A 17622-nucleotide genomic window follows, 5' to 3' on the forward strand; every position below is an offset into this window, starting at 1 on the left:
CTTTTATGACTTGTAGTTATTTAAGCCAAAACTCTATTTTTTAATTACAAAGATTTTTATATGGAGATTTATTACATTCTTAATGGGTTAGACTAGTGGCCCATCCAAGTAAGCCCATGGACCATGGTTGCACACTTGTGACTTGTAGCAGGCTGTAGCCCGTAGTTGAATTCGAGTGTTTGCTTACCAAAAAGAACGCAACTGCAAGTGCTGATACCGCTTCTTCTCGTATTTTCTTTCTCATTTTCAAAAGAAGGCCAACACTGAAACCCTAGACAAAAATCCACCAGCTTCAGCAACTGATCCCTCGAGTCTCACACTTTAACCTCAAGCTATGCAATCACCGGTTCTTGTTCTCAGTAAGTTTTTTCTTTCGCGCACTCACACACACACACATCTATCGAAGATCATGTGTTGTGATCTCATGATTTGCTCCCGGTTTTTTTTCTGACAATGGTGGTGAAATTTGTACTTTTCTTACTAGCTATGGTTTATATTGATCTAGTTTTGAAGTACTGTCACACTTGTGAGACCATAAATTCACGAGATTTAGAATCTGAAAAACGCAAAAGCGAACTTACGTGTTTGATGCTTAAGACTTGCTTAGCCTGGGCGCGGCAAGAACGAAAAAGATGGTTTTGGTGACTGTTTAAAGTTTAATTGGATGCTATTCATATAAGAGTAAATACTGTATGCATTTTGCTAAGAGATTTGAATCATATGGTCTAGGTTGTTGCAATAGGTTTTGGATTTGAAGTCGGTAACTATTTGTTTAATTGTATAACGAGACTTCGCTTCCAAAAAGACCTATGTTTTGACATTCTTAAATTAAGCATTTACTTCTTTTCAAATGCAAAATTGATACGTTTTTTGTTAAGTTTAACAATCTACCACCATCAATTTCTATCACTTACATGTAAAATTTGACATGGATAAACATAGACTTGACAATAAATCTCAAATCTCTCACTATTGATTTGAAAACTCACCATCTTGAATCAATAGCAGCAATTTTCTTCATAGTTTCAGAATAATATCTACTTATACTGACCATGTGTATACAATTTAAACTGTGCAGAGGATTCTCTCACCCGTGAATCTGGAAGTAAGGTTCATCATGCAAATATACAAGCTTCTAAGGTGACAAATTCACTCGTATTGAATTGTTATTAGATTTTATTTAAGCCTAGTTGCTTCTGTCTGAAGGCTACATGATCTTAGTATTATGCTAATCCAACATTCAATTGCCATAATATTGAAACTGCTATAAGTATTCTCTAACATAATAATGGGAATGTGAAATGATGATATTTTTTTAACATTTTGAGTTCATTATCAAGATTCTAGGTTATTTTTTTTGTAAGTGATATATCTTTTAACAATAATTTTTGATCCCTATGCAGGCAGTTGCTGATATTATTCGCACCACATTGGGGCCAAGGTCCATGTTGAAGATGCTTCTAGATGCTACTGGAGGTGCTTACATTTTGAACATATGTGTATGTGTGTGATTTTTAGTGATTATAAAGTTATAATGCTTCTTTGAATCTTTGTTTTAATAGGAATTGTTGTCACTAATGATGGGAATGCCATTTTGAGGGAGCTGGATATTGCTCACCCAGCTGCAAAGGTTTTTACTTTATATATTCATATAAGTTTCCATTGGCTTTTACATATTCATGCTCTTAAATCTTATTATCTTTATTTATTTTTATAAATTATACTTTTTTGTTTAATTTTTTTCAGTCAATGATTGAACTAAGTCGCACACAAGATGAGGAAGTCGGTGATGGAACCACCTCAGTCATTGTTCTTGGTATATCTTTTTCACATTTAAAACTTTTTTTTTTTTATTCTGTTTAGTTGGTTTATATACTATTTTCACATGTCACTAATTCTTAAAATTTTAATCTTTAGCTGGTGAGATGCTTCATGTGGCTGAAGCTTTCATTGACAAAAAGTATCACCCTACAGTTATCTGCAGAGGTAAAATCTTTTTTTTTTTTTTTTCTTTTTTAATATCCAAACTATTTTGTTAAATCTTTGCCTAAATTACATAACACATGTGAATATGTAACAAACAATACTTTTTCAGCTTACAACAAGGCTCTTGAAGATGCTCTTGCTGTATTGGACAAAATCTCCATGTCTATTGATGTCAATGATCGTAAGCTTAAATCTTAATTATATTATTCTTTCTTGTTATATCTCATTTACATACATACATATATTATTATCATCATTTCAAATTCAATTAATCAATTTTCAAATCAAATACTTGTGTCACAGGTTCCATGATGCTAGGTTTAGTGAAGAGTTGCATTGGCACCAAGTTTACAAGTCAATTTGGGGATTTAATTGCAGTAAGTATCATATTTATAAATTTACAATTTTACATATAATTTCTTTAATCTTTTTTAATCTTATAGGATCTAGCACTAGATGCAACAACAACAGTTGGAGTTGACCTAGGTCAAGGAATAAAAGAAGTGGACATCAAAAAATACATAAAAGTGGAAAAAATCCCCGGTGGACAATTAGAAGATTCCAAAGTGTTGAAAGGTGTAATGTTCAACAAAGACGTTGTTGTCCCTGGAAAAATGAAAAGAAAAATCATAAACCCCCGCATCATTTTACTAGATTGCCCTTTGGAATACAAAAAGGGTGAAAACCAAACGAATGCAGAATTAGTCAGAGAAGAAGACTGGGCAGTTCTTCTAAAAATGGAAGAAGAATACATCCAAAATCTTTGTGTTCAAATTTTGAAATTCAAGCCCGATTTGGTCATTACAGAAAAAGGACTTAGTGATTTAGCTTGTCATTATCTAAGCAAAGCTGGAGTGAGTGCTATTAGGAGATTAAGAAAGACAGATAATAATCGGATTGCTAAAGCTTGTGGGGCTGTTATTGTAAATAGACCAGATGAACTTCAAGAATCAGATGTTGGAACTGGAGCTGGACTTTTTGAAGTTAAAAAAATTGGGGATGAGTTTTTTGCTTATATTGTTGATTGTAAAGACCCCAAAGCTTGCACTGTTCTTCTCAGAGGTGCCAGCAAGGATCTTTTGAATGAAGTTGAACGCAACTTACAGGTACTTTGTTTAAACTTTTTCTCAAATTTTGGAGTAAGTTACGGAAATGGTCCCTCTGGTTTCGTGAAATTTACAGATTTAGTTTGAGTTTCGATTTTCTTGCATGGATGGTTCTTGTGGTTTCATTTTCTTTTCTTGCAACCTAAAAAGGATGAGTAAGTTGTGTTTTTGGTCCCTGAGTGTAGCTGATGTTGGCAACTTTGGTCATTGTTTAAGGTTTTTGTGATGTTTTTGGTCCCTGTTGTATATAACATGACTATATTTGTGGTACCAAAAGTGAAAAAATAATGTATACTCGGACCAAAATTGCCAAAAATGTTACAAAACCTCAAATAAGGACACAGTTGAAAAAGTTAACTATACTTGAGGGCCAAAAATGTAATTTACTGGATTTTTATTCTGTATGGTCATTTTGCCTTTGGACCAAATCAGTAAATACAATGTGTTTGGAGGGACCAAAACTGTAAGAAATTGCAATCATGAGGACTGTCTGTGTAAGAACTAAGAACAACTTAAACTGGACTGAACCTGCGAATTGCACCAAACCACAAGGACCATTTCTGTAAATTACTTTAAATATTATTACAGTTAAATTTGACCAAATTTTGATTTTTTTTTTTTTAAATAGGATGCTATGTCGGTGGCTAGAAACATCTTGAAGCATCCGAAACTTGTTCCTGGTGGTGGGGCCACTGAGTTGACTGTTTCTGCTACTCTAAAGCAGAAGAGCTCATCCATTGAAGGCATTGAAAAGGTAATTTTTTTTTATCTTATTTTTATTAATAAATTACATTTTGGTCCCAAAAAAGTTCTCTTCCAAATTTCGTACTTATTTTGATGTATCCTATGTGTTTAGTTCTGTGTGTTGTCTAAGTTAATAATTTGTAACTGACCAGTTTACCCATGGACCAAATTTGTAATTTTCTCTTATCCTTTATGTTAACGATTGCAATTTACTTGTTTCTTTGAATATTTTGTTTTTTTAATGTTGAAACAGTGGCCATATGAAGCTGCAGCTGTAGCATTTGAGGCAATTCCAAGAACATTGGCACAAAACTGTGGTGTGAATGTCATTAGAACCATGACTGCTCTTCAAGGAAAAGTAAGCTACTTTTTTATTATTCACCTTATTTTATTTTTCTTTTTTCTTAAATTTATTTTTCTCAACAGCATGCAAATGGTGAGAATGCATGGACTGGGATCGATGGGAATTCGGGTCAAATTGCTGACATGAAAGAACTAAAGGTGCACATCACATCACATCAATCACTATATTTTATGTTTTTTATTATTACGATTATATTTTTATTGGTACTAATTTTTTGAATGTTTTAGATTTGGGATGCGTATAATGTGAAGGCACAAACGTTTAAGACGTCCATTGAAGCAGCATGTATGCTTTTGAGAATCGATGATATTGTGAGTGGAATAAAGAAGAGGCAAGCACCTGGTGCAAGTCAACCATCAAAACCCACTATTGAAACAGAAGGTGATGCTGACAATGAGGGTATGATTCCCGAGTGAACAAGTAACTGAAAAAAAACATTAATCTAGTTTTGGTTTTTTTGGAAAGATTTTCCATCGGAGTTTGTTATGTGTTTTTGTTTTATTGTTCTACTTGAATATCAAAATTTTGGTTACTTTTGGGGTGCTATGATATGATGTGATTTGTTTTGAATTTTTTGAGTTTTGACCATATTCAGCGAGTTCATATTCATAAAGATTGAACAATCTATCGGCTTCCAAAAAAACAGATGAGCATTTTCCCGAACCGATTTTGTGAGAAAACCTTTGGGTGATGAACATAAATAAGGAAGAAGGAAATAATAATAAATATATAAAGGTTGAAATAGATGGAAGTGAACGTTTTTAAACCCTTCGGAGAGAGAATAAGAGAATGATCAAATTACCTTCGTGTAAGGGTCCAAATCAAATTCAAAGGAACATACACAATGTTTGGATCCGTTTCAAACAAAGGAAACCAAATTTTAAGATTAAAAATAAAATTCACAAGTTTAAATTTTCCAAACATAAAATCTAAAGTTTCAAATATAAATATTTAAAAGTTTCAAACATAAAATATGAAGTTCCAAACGATACATAATAGAAAATGGGTTAATAAATAAAAATGAAACTTTTAGATTTTGGAATTTGGAATTGAGAAGTTGATTTGTCCATAAAATATAAAATATCAAAATATGTTTTCATTTTTTCTATTAATTTATAATGTATAAAAAAATATAATATTTAATTAATAAAAATTTTAATTAGTTAAATTCAGTAATTTGGTTTGGTTCGAACCCATTAGGACCATAACTCAGACCACAAACAAAATTCATAATTCGGTTGGTTTAATCGAACCAAAAACCGAATTTAAAATGTAGTTTGGTCCGAATTTGGTTTTGTTTTGGTCTAGTTTTCGGTATCTTCTGTTCCAAACCAAATAATACCCACTCTTAGTGTACATTATATTATATGCATTTTAACATGTCATGGTAATATTTAAAATTTGACCAAAACAAAAGACAATATTGGAGAGTCCTTTGTAACTACAAAAATATTTTCAAAACTTGAAATAGATTAATAAAGTCAAAGTCAACGATGATAAGTGTGTTTTTCCACATCCCAACAAATATTTAACCAATTAAGCAGTTTGTAAGAGTAGTTAGTCCACTTCCTCCTCTCCCACCAACTTCAATACATATTACGTAAGTTGTTGGATTGGTTCATCGGCAATATCATTTATTTATATATATGTTATGTACACATATTAATTCTATCACATAAACTGTCTTGATCTCATAATTAAACATGATAATTCCCTCTTGCTTAAATTCAATTTTGGAAAAGTTGACTCAGCGGTGGCCATTGCTGGTGTACGCCACCACCTGGACCACCATTCTGACCGCCACTGTGGCGGTGACCTCCTTTGCACCAGAGCTTGCATTTGTATGGGCCATAACACCATCTTCTTCTTTCTCTAAAGTATGTCAAGATCAAAAGGAAGGTTTTGTGAGGGTTCCTTTTGATGTTCCATCTGATATCTTTTGTCTTCCGGCTGAGATGTTTAAGAAATCCAAGATTGACTTGGTGGTGCCGCCCATCTTTGCAGCGGTGATTGTGGCGGCTTCCGCATGCTTGGTTAGAGCTCTTGGTTTGTGGGAGGTGGATGAAGGTGATGCTCAATGAGAGAACGAGAGAAAACGAGAGATTGCATTCATTAATATCATAATACAATTGATCATGCATATGGTGTCTTTTGTCGATATGGTATAAAGATTTAATTAAATTTGTTGTAAATTACGTTCGTTTACAATAAATTCATTTGATTAAACCTTGTTTATATGATGATCATTGTAATTCAATTGTATTCTTGATTCCTAAGAAAGGAAAATTAAACTTTTGACATCTTGATGATTTTAATAAATCTCATAAAATGAAAATGAAAGATGTACCCTTGATTCCTAAGAAAGAAAATTAAACTTTTGACATCTTGATGATTTTAATAAATCTCATAAAATGAAAATGAAAGATGTACTCTTGATTCCTAAGAAAGAAAATTAAACTTTTTGACATCTTGATGATTTTAATAAATCTCATTAAATGAAAATGAATGATGTACTTTTGGTTCCTAAGAAAAGAAAATTAAACTTTTGACATCTAGATGACTTCAATAAATCTTACAAAATGAAAATGAAAGATGTACTCTTGATTCCTAAGAAAAGAAAATTAAACTTTTGACATATTGATGATTTCAATAAATCTCATAAAATGAAAATGAAATATGTACTCTTGATTCCTAAGAAAAGAAAATTAAACTTTTTACATCTTTGATGATTTCAATAAATCTCATAAAATGAAAATGAAAGATGTACTCTTGATTCCTAAGAAAGAAAATTAAACTTTTGACATCTTAATGATTTCAATAAATCTCATTAAATGAAAATGAATGTTGAACTTTTGGTTCCTAAGAAAAGAAAATTAAATTTTTGACATCTAGATGATTTCAATAAATCTCACAAAATGAAAATGAAAAATGTACTCTTGATTCCTAAGAAAAGAAAATTAAACTTTTGACATATTGATGATTTCAATAAATCTCATAAAATGAAAATGAAATATGTACTCTTGATTCCTAAGAAAAGAAAATTAAACTTTTTAAATCTTTGATGATTTCAATAAATCTCATAAAATGAAAATGAAAGATGTACTCTTGATTCCTAAGAAAAGAAAATTGAACTTTCGACATCTTGATGACTTCAATAAATCTCATTAAATGAAAATGAATGATGTACTCTTGATTCCTAAGAAAATAAAATTAAACTTTTGGCATCTAGATGATTTCAATAAATCTCACAAAATGAAAAATGAAAGATGTACTCTTGATTCCTAAGAAAATAAAATTAAACTTTTGACATCTTGATGATTTCAATAAATCTCACAAAATGAAAATGAAAGATGTACTCTTGATTCCTAAGAAAAGAAAATTAAACTATTGACATCTTGATTTCAATAAATCTCACAAAATGAAAATGAAAGATGTACTCTTGATTCTTGAGAAAAGAAAATTAAAATTTTAACATTAAACATTGTTTGTTTGGCAAACTAGCCGACAACTGATAAAATTATGAATTAATAATGTTTGGTAAAAAATAACTTATAAGTTAGATTGCAAATATAAAATGACATAAATAGATATTTAGATATATACCTTAAAAAAAGAACAAATATAATTAAGAACATATTTGAAATATGAGAAATTTCCAGAAAAGTCCTAAAATTTTAGTCTAATTTTTATCTACTAAATTTTATTTACAGAAAAACACATAATACCGGTTAAAACTTCGAAAAAACCCTTTTCGGCCGGTTTCGCAGATTTTGCCGGTATTCTGTCTTTTTTTGTTAGTTTGTTCAAAATTTTGGGACTTTTCCAAAAATTACATAATAACCAAAATATTAGAACTTTTTTGAAAATTACCATGAAATTAATGAATATTACTATTAACAAATCATTTATAAACATAAAAAATATTTTTATTATAAAAAAAGAAAATACATTTGTTGCTAATTTCTAGGAATAAATTAGTGGTCTAATTTTCTAATGTAATTTAGTTAGCTTTCCTCAAACTCTCTACGTTCTTCCTATGCATTGTTGTGGGTATGGTGGTGAGGTGAATTTAGTTATTAGCATTCCTCTAATGTTGGTGTTCCTTTTATGTTGTTTAACCTAACTACCAACCAACATGCATACCTTACATGTTAACAACCATCGGCTAACACACATCTATAAAATGTGAAAAATGAACCGTGAATGATAATTTATATGAAACAAGTGAAGGGTCATTATCTATTTAAATTGTCATTCAAATTTTACTTTTCACTCTCGATAGATGTGTGTAATTTTATGGTTGTTACTAGGTAATGTTTGGAGGTTAGGTGGTCGTTAGGTTAAAGAACATAATAAAAGATCTATATGTTCGTATAATGATATTTTCTGATAAAACGTGATCATATAGCATCATGCCTAATAGCAAGTAGACACTTATTGATTGTGTATTAATAAATATTATCAACTCTTGTATTGGTCACGCCTAACAAAGTACTTCTCACTATGACACCCACAACGATGCATAGGAAGAACATAGAGACTTTGAAGTGGTCAACAAACAATAGAGAAGTACATAGTTGACAATTCTATTCCTAGAAATTAGCAACAAATGCATTTCCTTTGTTTACAATAAAAAAAATTTATGTTTATAAATGATTTGTTAATAGTAATATCCACTAATTCCATAGTAATTTTCAAAAAAGTCCCAATGGTTATCGGGTAATTTTCAGAAAAGTCCTAATATTTTGAAAAAAACTAACGAAAAAGGACAGAATACCGGCTAAATCTACGAAACCGGCCAAAAAGGGTTTTTTTGAAGTTTTAGCCGGTATTCGGTGCTTTTCTGTAAACAAAAAATAGTTCGAGACTTTTTCATAAATTAGACTAAAATTTTAGGACTTTTCTAAAGATTTCCCTTGAAATATTTAAAAAAAAGCTTCATAAGCTTATAAAAAACTAGCTTATAAGCTAGTTCGTAAGCTAAAATAAACTACCTTTGGTTTTATCGAACATTAAATTACAGTAAATTACAATAAGCCAATTTATTATTATTATTATTTTTTTTCCAAACATGACCATAGAGATTACTAAGAATTAATCCAATAAAATGAAAGATGTAACTAGTTAATATAAAACAAACCAACCCTCTTAACATTCAAGTATTACACATACAAAGGTAAATCCACAATCCACATCCACGGATATCGTACGTTTATTATATCACGATGAACATTGAATATAATGCATAATACCATTATTATTTTTCAGGGAAAACAAGTAAAATAGATGATGACATTAGGAGTGTTGAAGAGCAGAATCGAGTAGGTGGTTGCTGAAATCCCATAGCTTTTTGGCCATCGTAGGATTTCTTGCAAAATCACTTGCAGGCCATTCATTGCAATCAAGAAAATACTTCCCACTCACTCCTTTCAAATCCGGGTGCATTGCTACATAGCATGTTGTTGCTGCCCCCTGTTTATCATCAATTATATATTCACATATGTAAAAAATTTATACATTTGGTTTTGCATTTTGGAATTAAGGAGTTAGGAAATGGAATGAGCCAATTAGGTGTTAGGAAAGGGAATCTGAAATTGAATGGAAAAAAAAAATATGATATGTTGTCTAATGGTATAAAATATTATGAGTCATAGCCTCTTTTCATTGTGTTAATTTGTTTTTTAGGAAGAGGGTGTGACCATTTTCGTTTAAGTAATGGGCAAATTAAAAAAATAATGTTATTAGTTTTTTCTTGATAATTTATAATTTTTCATTGCAACCATTATTTACCTACTAGAATCGGTCGCTAGGATCCAAATGAATACATTATAGTTCCGTTGAAAATAATCTAGTCCAAACTAATCTACAACAAAATAGTTGGAACTTGGAAGTCTACTTCAAAATAGTTCAAAACATCATAATGTGATATACCTTTGTAGGAAATTATTGAAAATATTTGTAACCTGCTAACCGATTTTAGTAGGTAAATATTGGCTTAAATTAAAAAAAAAATCAAATTATCAACTGCAAAATTGTTTCGTAATGACTTTTTAGGTAAAATGTTGAAAATATAGATGTTTTTCTTAAATTTATCCTTAAATAATTTTTAATACAATTTCTTTTGGAATTTTCACAATTGAATTTAATTACAGTCTTATTTTTCCATAAATAACTTGTAGTTTTTTTTTATCATATTATTTGAGTTTTTTTTTATAAACTTTTACTATGTTCATTTTTTTTATTTTCACAAATAAAAGCTTTAATTTTTTTATTAAATAATGTATAGAATAGAGTTTATATAAATTATGTTATTCACAAATAATATAAAAAAATTATATGAAACTAATTTTATATCACACCCATAATTTGTGCTACATTATTATGTTTGTGACTTGTGAGTAGTAGCCTAGTAGGTGTATCATGCAACTCATGTGCTCCTAGGTTGCAAACTTGCAATAAAAGTACCTGTGGGACATTTTTCCATAGAAGGTAAGTGAGGAGCTTCATAATTCCTGTCAACAATCATACATAAAACAAATTATGCATATTTACATATATACTTAGAGGTAGTTTGGAAAGATTGAACTTTTAAAAAATTAAGAGACTACGAAATAATTAAGAGACAAAAATTAAAAGGCTATCAAACGCTTTTAAGAACCTGTCTCTGAATTGAAAAAATTAAGAGGCTACTAAGTAGCCCCTAAGACATATTAATATGTTCATAGAAATACAAACACACACTTACTCATGAGGTTTAAAGAATATTTCATAAGATTTGTCATTATTAGACCCGGGTGTACAGAGTTTACTGTAATATTTACCCCTTCTTCCTGCATAATTTCCAATCAAATAAATTCAAAATCTCATTAACAAGAAATTAAATATTAAAGAAAACAACAAAACCCACCTCTAAACGTCGAGAGAGCTCATTTGCATGCAAAATATTTGCTAATTTCGATTGCCCATATGCCTTTTTATCCGAATAACTGATTCACACAATGACAACATATTAATTAGGAGGTTGTTAAGCATTATTTTGTTGTATCAAATGTTATTTTATTTTATTTTTAATTTACCTTTTTTTGTCATTAATTGAATCAAATCTGATCCCTTCTTCATAAGTGTGGAGATGAGCTACAGATGACAAATTTACAATTCTACCCTCGATGCCCGTAGATGAAGCCGTGTTCTTCATTTTATCAAGGAGTAAGTTTGTCAAATAGAAGTGGCCAAGATGATTCGTTGCAAATTGCATCTCGATTCCATCTTGTGAGAGTTGGTAGGGGCAGAACATAATTCCAGCATTGTTTCTAACAATTTGGAAATATTTCTTAATTAGTGTCATATTATAATAGCTAATCACAAAAATACAAAGCTCACAACATTATTTTTCACGAAGTTGCATCATTAATTTCACGAAACTTTATGTCATTTTGGCAGATAAAGTATTTAGAAAATATTTCGTGAAACATGATACCACAAAAAGTAATTTCGTAATTTAGCGAAATAGACAGTTATTTTGTAACAAACGTTGGAAAAGTGGTAATTAGTCATTTTAGTGAACAACTCTGAAAACAACATATTATAGGGCTTAATTAGGCATATATAAATGTTAACAAGAAAGAGTGAAAATTAGCTCACATCAAGATGTTGAGGGGAAGGTTAAGAGCTATGAAGTTGTCTGCAAAATCCTTGACGGATTTAAGAGAGGAAAGATCAAGTTGAAGAACATCAATCTTAGCATTTTCGTTGCTTTTAAGGATGTTTTGTTTTGCTTCATTTGCAGCCTCCACGTTTCTTGCTGCTATTATAACATGTGCTCCTCTTAGGGCCAACACTCTTGATGTCTCTAACCCTATTCCACTTGCTCCTCCTGTAAATCCACCATTAATTATACCTTTTCTTAATTTTATAGTTTAATTATATATATGTGTGTGTGAATTGTGACAATTTCCAAACCCATTTACATTTTTAGAGGATCAAAATATAAATATATGTGAATCTTTTAAATTAAAAATAATATTAAATTATAGTCAAAGTCTTACCAACTCAATTAAGGTTGAAATTTACAATATCAATTCGATAGGTTGAAAGTTGAATAATTAATGATCATCAAAAACAAGATAAATCATAAAGTAAAGCTGAATAATTACTCTATTCCTATCCACAAAATAATTTCGCCGTCAAATCTTTTAATAAACACGAAATACATATATAAGAATTATAGAATAGGACCACAAGATTTTAGCTGTACAAGTGGAACACGATCACGAGGTATGTAGGCCTTACGCTAAAGGTCACAATGTAGTTTGGGAAACATAAAGACATACCCTATATAGCAAAAAATAAAACTAAATACAATAAATACAACACCCTAATAAATGCAAATTAATATTTCATTTAAACTCTCTTGATATCCCTACCTTCCCTCTTTAAATTTTTAAACCACAATAAGCAGTTTGACTGGTTAATAGTTTATATATATATATATATATATATATATATATATATATATATATATATATATATATATATATATATATATATATATATATATATATATATATATATATATATGAGAATTAATTTGGAATAGCTAAAAAAAACTTAAGTTATGGTTTGTGTCCTAATTGAAACTGTTAGCCGAAAACTGATATAAAAAACTAATAGATAGTGCTAAAAAATAACATTTGATAAACAAGCTGAAAGATATATATATAACGATATAAAAATACGTTTAGAAAAATATATTTTTTTTTATAATTAATTAAATATATTTGAATTTTTTAAAAAATACTTATGAAAAACCACTTTAAACAACATTTAAAAAAGCTAGTTTATTAAATCATCCGGAATCCGGAATAAATGTGGTTATTTGCCACCATGGCAGCCCACAATACTAGTGCAATAAACACCATCCTATATGATTGTGGTGCATCTTGGTGCGGTGGAATGTGGTCAAAACTACAAATAATGACAACATCTAACCATCTATTTTTTTCCTCTAATTTTTAATTAATAATAATAATAAAATAATATAATGATGTGAAGTGGTGAGTATTTTCTAATGATGTGGTGATGAGATGAGCCTAGGATATCATCATATCATAATTGTGATAGTGATATGTACACCCATATGACATAAGTTACTGTTTAGCTCATCAAACACAACAATTTAAAAAAATATCAAATAAGGTAGTTTATCATCTGTGACGCGTTAAACACAACACAACCTTAATGAATTCAGTTATATATGTTTGTTTTTTTGTTAATGTTAACAAGATATTTATGTTAGAAAATGAGTGTCTTTAACATCTAATGATGATTTTATATTTATTTTTCCATAAATGCCCTCATTTCCTACAACATATCACGTCTCCTTCAAAATACGGCATGGAACATGGCAGATGTATTCTAGAGTACTACGTGCTAATTGCCTTTTTTTTATAATCAAATTTAATGGACTGCTACTCCAAAGAGTTATCTTTCAATTTTTTTAAACATTTTTTCTAATAAGTTTGTAAAACATGAGCATATGTCTATAAGATTCATATTCTTTTATTTGAATATATAAATATAAATAACTATAGTCTAAAATTTTACATTCTGAAAACGATCGATCAAAACTAGCCCGCATTCTGAAAACGTGAAGGAAAAATATGAGAGGAGTTTAGAAAAAGGAAAACTACAAAAAGATAAAAATATTAGTGTCAGAAATCTGAAAACATTAAGCAGATTTTTCAATTGGCCTAACTTTTCGAGTTATTCTCTCCGAATTAAATAAAAAAAATTATATATAGTTATTTTGAGTAAATGTTTTAACACTTTCAGCCTAAAAACACAACCACTAACATTCGTTTAACCTCAGAGAACTCAAATCTCTCAGTTTTCACCATGAACTCTATACATTCCCTCACACTTAGTGTGTGTGTGTGAGAGAGAGAAAGAATGAAGAATCAAAGAGAAGAACGATATACATGTTCTTTTATATGTTTAAATTAAAAACAAAAGTATGTATGTATCTATGTACCTGTAATGACGACAGTTAGATCGCCGGCATCAATTCCGGCGGTGACTTGTTCGGCGGTGGTGGCTGATCCAAAGCCACTGGGACCTGGCCAGCCTGTTATCAACCTAAGTATTCCCATTTTCAGATATTTGGTCGGAGGTTTCCTACTTTCTGTGAATGAAGGTGAGAGCTCAGCTTGAATTTGCAGAAAGAGAAGAGAGAGTTTGGAGGGGATATATAGAAGCTGGGATCTGAAGGTGACGGAAGCAATCGGCAAAAAGTAAAGCGGTGCATTATGTCACCATAGTTATTCTTACAAGAATAGAAAAATAAGAGTTTTGTACTTGTGTGTTCTAATTTTAAAAAAAGGCTTTTAAAAAATAGAGTAAATTACTAAAATCTTCTAAGTGTTTTTGTCAAAATTGTACGTTTGGTCCTTAATTTTCTTTTTGTATTCGGATCGTCCCTGTGGTTTGATTTTGTTGCGTTTTTCGTCCCTATGGTTTGGTAAAAATTGCATGTTTGGTCCCTAACTTTATGTATGTAAGGGACGAAAAATGTAACAAAATCAAACCACAAGGACGAAAAATGCAACAAAATCAAACCATAGGGACGATCCGAGTGCAAAAAAAAATTAAAGACCAAACGTGCAATTTTGACCAAACCATAAGAACGATTTCAATAATTTATTCTAAAAAAATAAGAGTTTTGTACTCTTGCAATTGCCCGTATATTTTGACAATGTGTCATTGCACTATTTTATTTTGATAGCAATTTTGTCTTTTTAGATTAGAGTTTCCAAGTTTTAATTTTAATACGGATATTAATAAATTATTATAATATTTCACGAATTTTTTATCATTGTTTATAAGATTATTATGAATTTTAGAATGACTAACATTCACATTCATTTAATCTTACTCCTAAATCTATGTCTTGTGTCAACCAAGAGACTTGAATCCAACCATTTGCCAAGAGACGTTTCCAACACATTTGATATCATTAAACCAAAAACCATTTATTAAGATTACTAATTACTTTTTACCACATGGTCCATCATTATTGCCATTGTTTCTGGACACACAATGTTAGATTTTAGGGTCTTAAAAATATCAATATATTTGAATATTCTTTGGATCGTGATTGCAATGACTTTCCAAAATCTTTGATTTCGACCATATAGCCTGGGGTATCACGAAATCAGATTTGGGATAATCCAAAGAATTTCAATTTAGAAGCCATATCACTTCTAAACTAGAAACACAGAAAATACCTTGTTGTTTTTGTGTTCTTGAGAGATAAAACAAATCAATGTATGATTTTCGTGTATAAAAGTTCCAACCCAGAAAACATTCTTATACTAGAGGGAAAGTAGTTAAATGGAAGTTGCATCCCTTTGGTGGTAAAATTCGTTAGTTAATGGACATAACTAAAGCCTCCATCATCATGATGTCATCAAGAGAGTTTGGTGGGAAAATGCACGGCTGGAGTCATACCCGATGTCATCAAGTGATTTTGACACCGCCCCTTGGAACCCCGTCCGCTGACTGGTCAGTGAAACCACCGCCACAAGCTCTACCCCTTGGACTTCACCAGAGACGCTGCCCTTGGACCCTTGTATTCCCGAGTTCACATTTATCACTCCCAATATGCACTACACATCTCCTAGCTCAGTTAGTAAATGGAGCTCGACCTATCTCATTATTAATAATAATTACACCAAAATATGTTGATAACACTAAAATCACCAACATTCCTCCGCCATTTTAGTGTAATCCTTAATTAACTAAAAGCAAACACAAAATCAAACTTATGCATAAATGAAAATATCTTAAAGATTGAATTTTCACATTAGTATAATATACATGTCAAATACTCGAGAATCAGGGTGTCCTAAGGATTGAAGCCTTTAACTCATTTGAGTAACTGAAGATACTATACACATAAGTTAAACACAATATCTAATGTTTCATACTTGACATTATTACAACCATGTATCCAATCCATTCATAAGTTCATAAAATCCTAGCCCAAGCTTTCTGAAGCGGCACCACTTCACACTCACATAAGTAACCCTTCTATATTATGCACTTGTTATTGCACTTCTTCAAAAGAACTATTAAGAACTTAATCAACCTACTTTAACTTTATAGGTTATAAGAACATACCTTGGGATGTAATAAAACAAATGTGCTTCAATCTCAATAAGCAAGCTTTCCACATTGAATTCAACTTTTAACATCGTATTACAAGGGATTTGGGTATATCACCAATAGAGATATCAAGTGGACCTTAAACCCATCCTTATAACCGACTTCTTTACCAAGTCTCTAGCTAACCCCTTCGTCAAGTGATTAACTAAGTTTTGTTGAGATCGAACAAAATCAACATAAATGATACCATAAGTAATGAGTTCACGTACCATGTTGTGCCTAACACCCAAATGTCACGACTTTCCATTATAAACTTAACTGTATGCTTTCGCCAAGGTGGAAACACTATCATAGTGTATAGAAATACGTGATATAGGCTTTGACCACAAAGGAATTTCATAGATCAAATTCCTTAACCGTTTTGCTTCTTTTCCAGCAGTTGCAAGGGCTACAAATTTAGATTCCATAGTTGAATTTGTGATGCATGTTTGTTTCTTAGAAGCCCATGAAATGACACCTTCACCAAGAAGAAACGCCCAAACACTTGTAGAAGAGTGGTCCTCAACATTAGTGATCCAACTAGCATCTGAATATCCTTCAATAACCGAAGGAGACCCTACATAAGTCAAACCAAAGTCCATGGTTTTCTTAAGATACTTTAACATCCTCTTTACTACTTGCCAGTGATGAGTACTAGGATTGCTAGTAAACCTACTTTTCTTTCCTACAACAAATGCAATATCAGACCTTGTGCTAGTCATAGCATACATCAAACACCCAATGACCTTTGAATACTCAAGTTGTGAAACTGCTTCATCAGTATTTGGCATAAGCTTCATACTTGGATCAAAAGGTGTACTCACAGGAGAACAATCTAAACAATTAAACTTCTTAAGCACTTTCTCAATGTAATGAGACTGTGAAATTGAGATTCCTTGATGTTCACGCTTGATTCTTATTCCAAGAATCATTTCTGCCTCCCCTATATCCTTCGTGGAGAACTGAGATGATAAAAATGAAGGGTTTTGAGCACTCTAACAACCTTAAGGTGCACATACGACCCTAAATGATTTGGATTCATGTTTTCTCTAATTATACATGCAATTTGATTTACCAAAGCATTATCCTAACTAGCTTACAAAACATCGGTACTTGTATAACAAAAACTAGTTAGATGACATACCTTTTATTATAGCTTGATACCTTGGACCTTTAAGAGCCTATCACCCCAAATGTTTATATATGATTTATTAATATATT

At 30.8% G+C, this 17622-nt stretch overlaps 3 protein-coding genes and 1 pseudogene across 3 annotated transcripts; 2 read left to right on the plus strand and 2 right to left on the minus strand.

The window, feature by feature from the left end:
- Positions 1 to 201: 201 nt before the first annotated feature.
- On the plus strand, positions 202 to 4770 carry LOC145058142 (T-complex protein 1 subunit gamma). Its single transcript, XM_079006055.1, has 13 exons — positions 202 to 359; positions 1079 to 1140; positions 1404 to 1476; positions 1563 to 1630; positions 1747 to 1816; positions 1918 to 1986; positions 2096 to 2167; positions 2290 to 2363; positions 2430 to 3092; positions 3721 to 3846; positions 4090 to 4194; positions 4263 to 4337; positions 4428 to 4770. The coding sequence occupies exons 1-13, from the start codon at positions 335 to 337 to the stop codon at positions 4614 to 4616; spliced, it is 1671 nt and encodes a 556-aa protein (XP_078862181.1). The 5' UTR covers positions 202 to 334; the 3' UTR covers positions 4617 to 4770.
- A 1113-nt stretch (positions 4771 to 5883) lies between these two features.
- On the plus strand, positions 5884 to 6435 carry LOC145058354 (forkhead box protein G1). The gene has a single exon (XM_079006274.1). The coding sequence runs from the start codon at positions 5904 to 5906 to the stop codon at positions 6279 to 6281; it is 378 nt and encodes a 125-aa protein (XP_078862400.1). The 5' UTR covers positions 5884 to 5903; the 3' UTR covers positions 6282 to 6435.
- A 2895-nt stretch (positions 6436 to 9330) lies between these two features.
- Positions 9331 to 14491, minus strand: LOC145058143 (short-chain dehydrogenase TIC 32 B, chloroplastic-like). Its single transcript, XM_079006056.1, has 7 exons — positions 14231 to 14491; positions 11842 to 12073; positions 11277 to 11510; positions 11108 to 11186; positions 10946 to 11030; positions 10666 to 10712; positions 9331 to 9672 (listed from the first exon to the last, which is right to left on the minus strand). Exons 1-7 carry the CDS (start codon positions 14346 to 14348, stop codon positions 9496 to 9498), a joined length of 972 nt encoding a protein of 323 aa, XP_078862182.1. The 5' UTR covers positions 14349 to 14491; the 3' UTR covers positions 9331 to 9495.
- Positions 14492 to 16676: 2185 nt separating this feature from the next.
- On the minus strand, positions 16677 to 17333 carry LOC145059716 (secreted RxLR effector protein 161 pseudogene; annotated as a pseudogene).
- Positions 17334 to 17622: the final 289 nt, after the last annotated feature.

The sequence above is a fragment of the Lactuca serriola genome, chromosome 6 (assembly GCF_051521515.1).
Source record: "Lactuca serriola cultivar US96UC23 chromosome 6, Lser_US96UC23_V15, whole genome shotgun sequence".
Taxonomy (NCBI): Eukaryota; Viridiplantae; Streptophyta; class Magnoliopsida; order Asterales; family Asteraceae; genus Lactuca; species Lactuca serriola.